Source organism: Sturnus vulgaris, chromosome 9, assembly GCF_052056855.1.
Source record: "Sturnus vulgaris isolate bStuVul1 chromosome 9, bStuVul1.hap1, whole genome shotgun sequence".
NCBI classification, from domain to species: domain Eukaryota; kingdom Metazoa; phylum Chordata; class Aves; order Passeriformes; family Sturnidae; genus Sturnus; species Sturnus vulgaris.
The window spans coordinates 19,959,861-19,966,606 of NC_142251.1; the positions used below are offsets into that span (position 1 = coordinate 19,959,861).

The 6,746-nt window shown below is 39.8% G+C and overlaps 1 protein-coding gene across 11 annotated transcripts in view; it reads right to left on the reverse strand.

Annotated features, from left to right (window-relative positions):
- Positions 1–6,746, reverse strand: part of COL11A1 (collagen type XI alpha 1 chain) — a 130,603-nt gene that overhangs the window by 32,440 nt on the left and 91,417 nt on the right. For all 11 annotated transcript variants that reach the window (XR_015805442.1, XM_014885224.2, XM_088170071.1 and 8 more), the window contains 3 exons: positions 6,134–6,223; positions 5,811–5,864; positions 202–309 (listed from right to left, as the gene is read on the reverse strand). Coding sequence is in view for 10 of the 11 variants with exons in the window: in XM_014885224.2 (XP_014740710.2) it covers positions 202–309; positions 5,811–5,864; positions 6,134–6,223 (252 nt within the window). In the remaining variant the exon portion in view is untranslated. The remainder of the gene's footprint in view (positions 1–201; positions 310–5,810; positions 5,865–6,133; positions 6,224–6,746) is intronic.

A 6,746-nucleotide genomic window follows, 5' to 3' on the forward strand; every position in this document is an offset into this window, starting at 1 on the left:
CACTCCCTGATGTGATATTAACAGGTTTAACCCTTCCTGGTGTTAGAAAGCACAATAAGAAATGTTTTACTATATATGTATCTGTAAATCTAAAATGAGTAGATTTGGTGTTCTGAGAATACAAACACCAGAGTGGGAAGAAGTAGCATTGTGGAATGCAAAGAGTGTGCTGGACAGTTTCCTGGGACTGTGATTACTCACAGGAGCCCCCTTCTCTCCAGCAGGGCCTGGAGGTCCCTGGGGGCCAGGGCGGCCGGGCAGACCGATGGGGCCGGCAGTGCCCGCGGCTCCGCGCTCTCCTGGCGAGCCCTGGAAAAAGAACAGGGGATAAAGGAATTCTGAGAGCCCTGCTGAGGCTGGGGGTTTTCATGAGGCAAGTCAACAGAGAAGATGTTTATCAGTGCCAGTTCAGCTGGTTGAGGGTTACACATCCATCATGTGTGCAAGTAAAGAAAAAAGGCTGAAAGAACCGACTTGAAGTTCATACTCAATACAGTTCATACAACGCTAATTTTATTTTTTGTAAATACCACTTCCTGTATTTGTTCATCTAATGAGAGTGTCTTTCAAACCAGTCTGTTTCAAGAACTTATTTCCCTCTATGTTTTCAAAATATATTAACATACTACTTTGATGAAAGAATATTCACCATATCAAAATACAGAACTAAGGCATGCCACAACCAAAACTTTTAGGAAAGCTTTGTGCTGTTCATTGCTGTGTTGATCACATTTCTGCATTTCATTTCACCTCTAAAAATCCATTCAAGTATAAGTGACTACTGTAGTGTGTTCTACAGAGGAGGTTTTTTCATGTACAGGCATCTTTAGATAAGCACAGAAAAAGTTAAAAATCTAGTATTACAAATAAAAGTGAAGCAACAGGCACCTGCATCTTTGTTTTCCATCTTTTAAATAATTTACAATTCCTGCATTAACAGAGTACTGTTAACTGTTTGTTTGTGGTACAAAAAACATTTCCCCAGCTTTTCAGCTTTACACCTTCTAGATAGTTTGCAACACTTCAAAGTTATGATTGGTAATTTCACTTATCCAATTGATATACTGTACTAGGATGATCCATCACAGAATGAAAAAGTAATAGGTAGTGTACCCTGAGACTCTAAATAGCCTTTTTTTCATGTTTAAGAAAGATTAAATTTGCTGTCTTTTAGAATTTGGAACTTTTAGATGCTTTCACCTATGAGGACCCTGTGTTTTTTGCTTTTACTCATGACATACCTAATACCAAGACTGACCTAATTAGCATAACTGGTACTAATTTACACATAATAAGGTGCTTTTCCCTCCACATAAATGTGACAGAAAAGAGTGCTGAATGGTTTCTCAAGTATTTTAGCAAGTTATTTCAGTAAGATCTAAATTTGCATGAGTGTTCAAACAAAGTATTTGTATCATAGATGAAATTACAGATGACTTTATCCTTCCAGGTGTTGGGGTTTTTAAAAGTCTGCCTGAGTTTCTGTCCTATTTCTGTTATTTTAGTTCCTAAGGCTTCAGTGAATTCAACAAGAAAAAGTCATTACCCTACAGCCATACTACCATGGTCTCTGATCTTGTCAGCTCTCATAAGCTAAACAATTTTATATCGTCTCATCAGGAGGATGTAAGAACAGAGAGGAAAACACCCAAATAACTCATAGATCTTTCCTGTGTCAGACAGCAGACACTAACAGAGGCTGTAATTTTCAATAGCTCTTTTTAATCAGCCAACTTTTCACATTTATCTTTGCATTTCACGTGAGTTACGAAGAGGGATTACAGCTTCTATTTTCAAGGAACTGCTCCTTTCTCTGAGAGAGTGGCCTCTGAGCACGGCAGTACATATTATAATCCCAACTCAGAAATGCATTTTAAGCAGTTTCTTAAGTCTGTTCTCTCTTTCTGTGTTAGTTCTATGAAACAAGCTCCATGTGTTATGAAACCACTTGTTAACCTTTGGTTCTTGCAGTACTCACATCCTGGAATCTTTTTATTAATTAGTTTTGTTTTTTTTTTTTAACTTTTCTACAGGCAGGTTTTGTCTTGTATTGCTATACATACTATAAACTCATTAGCAACCTTGGTTTTATCTCACCTCCTGTGAGGAGATATGTAATGACAGCTATTGTATACATTGCATAGTAGTAGCAATATTTTTTGCTGATGGTTAACAAAATGCTCAACAAGTGAAGGTCTCCATGACTGTAAAATGTTGTCAGATAGATGAAGATAGCTCTAGATAGTTCAGTACTGATAATTGGGTAGCCTACAGCTGGCTTATTCTGAGTCTAATTTGAGCATCCTGTTCCTAAATGAGCAAATGAAAAATGACTGCTTGACATTCCAAAGAGCTTTCTCTCATCAGCATTCAGCATTCCACACGATAGTAGAAGGGAAGAAAACAAACAGAAGCAACAAAGAGAGCAGATAAAAGAGAACTGTTTAAAAAACCTCAACCCACCCCCCCAATAACAAAAAAACAACCACAACCCCCCCAAAAAATCCCTAAACCATGAAAATACGCCCCCTCGATCCTGCAGAACCCCCTCTTGCTTTGACATGCATTCAAGCATCTCTTTCTTTTGTCCAAATCCTTCTAAACAGAGTAATTGGCATATGCACAGAATTTGGAGCAGTCATTTGTTTGGTATGCTTGCAGATGTACACAGCAGCCAAATAAAGCTTATAATTGACTATATATGCTAGTTAGAAACAATTGGTATTGGCAGGGAATTGGAGGAAAGTCAGCCAGTGGCATGGAATCTCTTCCTATTATAAATGGCAAATGAAGACTCCACTACAATTACACTTCTGTGTGTACCCGCTGGTGGCTAAAAATAGATGGGAAAATATTTTAGGACTCTGATGCTCATGGTCTGCTGTGAGTTTGTGAAAAAAAGCAAGCAATGGTGGTTTAATTGTGGTGCTTGAAGGTGCACAGAAACCCAGCATTAAGGGCACCTACACACCTCTTTTAGACAGAATACTGTTTCAAGATAAAAAGTTAGTAATTAAAGATGAAACAGATAAAAATCCTACTGAGGACTCTTGGAATACTTTAACGGCAGCTTGGTCCTGTTTGTACCTCTAGTGGTTCCCTTGCACTACAATGAGCTCAAAATATATTTAAAAAAAAATTATAAATTTTGCCCTTCAAACTCTCTTTCAACTCCTGCTACCACTACATCTATTTCTTAAAGACTGGAAAAACGATATGCAATATTTCCCAGCCTCCTTTCTCTCTATGACTATTTACCTTAGCTGGAAGGGTGGCCCCAACAGAAAGGGGTTTCCAAACTGAAGTCCTTGGTAGTGTGCTCCTGACACCCATACTCTATGTGTTTCTGGACTATAATTAATGATGATTTCAGTCTGGCACTGAACTCCCATTAGCTGGGGAACATTAATAGTGTTCCTGGATTTTCTCTACCAATTTAGTTTCACATGAAAGGAATACTATTCATGAGCTCTGAGAGAGCTCTGTGATTTGAACCAAAAGATGGTAAACGGGGATAATTGAGACATTCTCCTCAAAAAAGCTCTGGTGTTTTCAACTAAAACACTGATTTATACACACCCTATAAGAATTAGAAAAACATGGACCATCTGAATTTCAATTCAAACACATGGATTTCAGAATACAGACACTATCACCTTATCACTAGATAAGGTGTGCCTCACATCTTGTGTGATGTGTCTTTCTGGGCAGCCAGGACAGGAGTGGCAAGCTCCTGTGAGGACAGTGCTGGCTGGCAAAGGGGGCTGTGCCACATGTCAGCTTTGAGCTTTGCCTGTGCTGGCTGCTCTGTGCATGCTCAGAGGGGCTCTGGGTCACTGCACCTGAACCATCTGCTCGAGAGGTCAGCCCAGCCTTAGGGGCTCCTTCAACAAAAAATCAAGACATGACCTTTAGATTAAAAAGACTCCACTGGTCTATGCTTTCTTGACTTTGATTCATCCTTTCTTTTAACAGTTCAGGTTCTTCATAGGTAATATGATATGCCTTTTGACTCTCCCTACCAGCTTCCATTCCATTCCATTCCATTCCATTCCATTCCATTCCATTCCATTCCATTCCATTCCATTCCATTCCATTCCATTCCAGTTTTGGTGCCTTTTGGGAATATATATATACTGCGCGGTGTTAAGAATTGTAAATCCAGGTTTCTGGCATTAAGAATTCAATAATTCATTTTAAGAATTCAAGTCCCATGTATTACTTGTACTGCACTACGTGTGGCTTTTTATCCTTGTTTAATGCATTCTAATCTGAATATGAATTGCAAGGACATAAGAGAGCTTTGTTGAAGCACATAGAAATTCAGCTCCTCCATTACTTTTTTTTCTAACATGAATAGCTGTGATTGATTCTTTTCTTTTTTAACCTCAATTGCACTGAATGAAAGAAATAAGTTGACAAGATGACTGTCAAAATCTACACAATTCACATTTGGGAATAACTCTACCATGTTTTGAATGCCAGTGCATCCTTGTAGAATTCCTTTGCAAAAAGCATGACAACAGAGAACAGGCAACTTTAAGCATACTCTACTATTGAGCTTAAAATGCCAAGAAGGAAAATTCCTGCATGACATGATTTGACACAATTGTACAAAAGGAACACAGGAGTACTGCATTTGCATGGCAAGGGTTTGGTAGCAGGGGACGACAGAGCTGACTTCTGGGGGAAGATGCCACTTTCTCCAGCCAGCTCCAAGACGGACCCGTGGGCTGGGCATGGCTGAGCCCATAAGTGACAGGGGTAGAACCTCTTGGATAATGAATTTAAAAAGTGGGGAAAAGATGCACAACAGAGGGGGAGCAGAGATCCATGCACAGCCCATGGAGGACCCCACACTGGAACAGGTGGATGCCCAAAGGAGACTGTGGCCCCGTGGAGAGCCTGCACTGGTGCAGGATCTGGGCAGGACCTGTGGCCCTGTGGAGAAAGGAGCCCACACTGGAGCAGGTTGGGTGGCAGGACTTGTGACCCCATGGAGACCCACACTGGAGCAGCCTGCTCCCAAGGGACTGCACCCCGGGGGGACCCAGGCTGGAGCAGTTCATGAAAAACTGCAGCCCATGGGAAGGACTCACATTGGCCAAGTTCATGGGGGACTGCCCCCCAGCCAGAGGACCCTACACTGGAGCAGGAAAAGAGTGTGAGGAGTCCTCCCCATGAGGAGGAAGGAGAGACAATGTCTGATGAACTGAGGGCCATTCCCCATCCTGCTGCACTGCTTGGGGATAAAGCAAAAATCAAGAGTGAAGTTCAGCCTGGAAGGAAGGGAGGGTGGGGAGAAGGTGTTTTCAGGCTTTGTTTTTGTTTCTCCATGTCTATCCTACTCTGATTCAATTGAAAATAAATTAAATGCGTTTTCCCAGTCTGTTTTGCCCATGATGTAACTGGTGGCTGCTCTCCCTCTCCTTATGTTGACTCACAAGCCTTTCAGTGAATCTTGTCTCCTCTTGTCCAGCTGAGGAGGGCAGGGATAGAGCAGTTTGGTGGGCACCTGGCATCCATGGAATTTTGCACTGTGGAAAACCTCTCCCATCTCAAAACCAATTTCTGTAAGTGACAAGTATCAAGCAGCACATAAATGTCATAACTATTCTAGTGGCAGAAGGCTTCAGATAGTCTCTACCTTCATCATCTCTGCATGTTTATTAATGTAGATACTTAGTAGAAGTCTGATCTCTCTGCTGTTTTATAGACTGCATTAATGAAAACAACACAGCATCTAAAGAAGAAAAAAGGTTATTACGGAATATTGTTTATATTTCTATAAAATTACTTTGTTTACTTACCATTGGGCCAGGTGGACCCTGTGGGCCTTCCCCTCCTTTCAGACCAGCTGGACCCTAAAAAATGAAAAGGGAAAAAAAAAAGCTCGTCTACTAAACTGGAAAGCTCAAAGAGTAATTTTGCAATATATAGTAGGAAAGATGTAAAGATCCAAAGAAACAAACCTGAATAAGTTCCTTTTTTCTTATCTAGCCAATTATATTTGACAATGTGGATCTCGTATTTATTTTAAGCATAGTAGAAGACTTCATTAAATAGAAGAGTTAATACATTATTTCTTTTATTTAGAAATATCATGGCAATTGCTCTAGTGCTTGTATCATACCTGAGCACCTGGAAGGCCTCTCTCTCCAGGGAAACCACGAAGACCTGCTGGTCCATCTTTCCCAGGAATGCCTTGAGGGCCTGGATCACCCTGGGCAACATATTACATTTTGATTTTAAAATATCTTTAAAATTTAGGTGTACAATGAGCAATGAAAATTAACTATCAGATCCTAGTTATAGTAATGAAAGCAAAGATTGTGCCCCCAGCTATTCACCCACTAGTTTTTTATCAGTACAATAGTCTGTGGTTAAATTTACAATGAACTTTGACAAAATACAGTACCAGTTATGGAATGAAAATAGTGAAAAACACAGCAAGCCATAAAAATATGTTTAAAGATACATTCAATAAAAAAATGTTGATACCCACTTATAATCAAAAATTGAATGGAATTATATAGTAACCAGATAAGTGATATTTTTCTTGTTCCCCAATGGTAGCCAAAAATTAAGCAAGAAGTTAAATTTATTCAGTGAAATTTATTTCAGCCTTTTATTCACTACTACACATCTGACTTTAAATGCCAATGTGCAATTTTCTACCTTGGTGTGAAAATGTCATTACTTACTATCTCCATATTGAATACATAGTATATGCAAACCATTTTTTA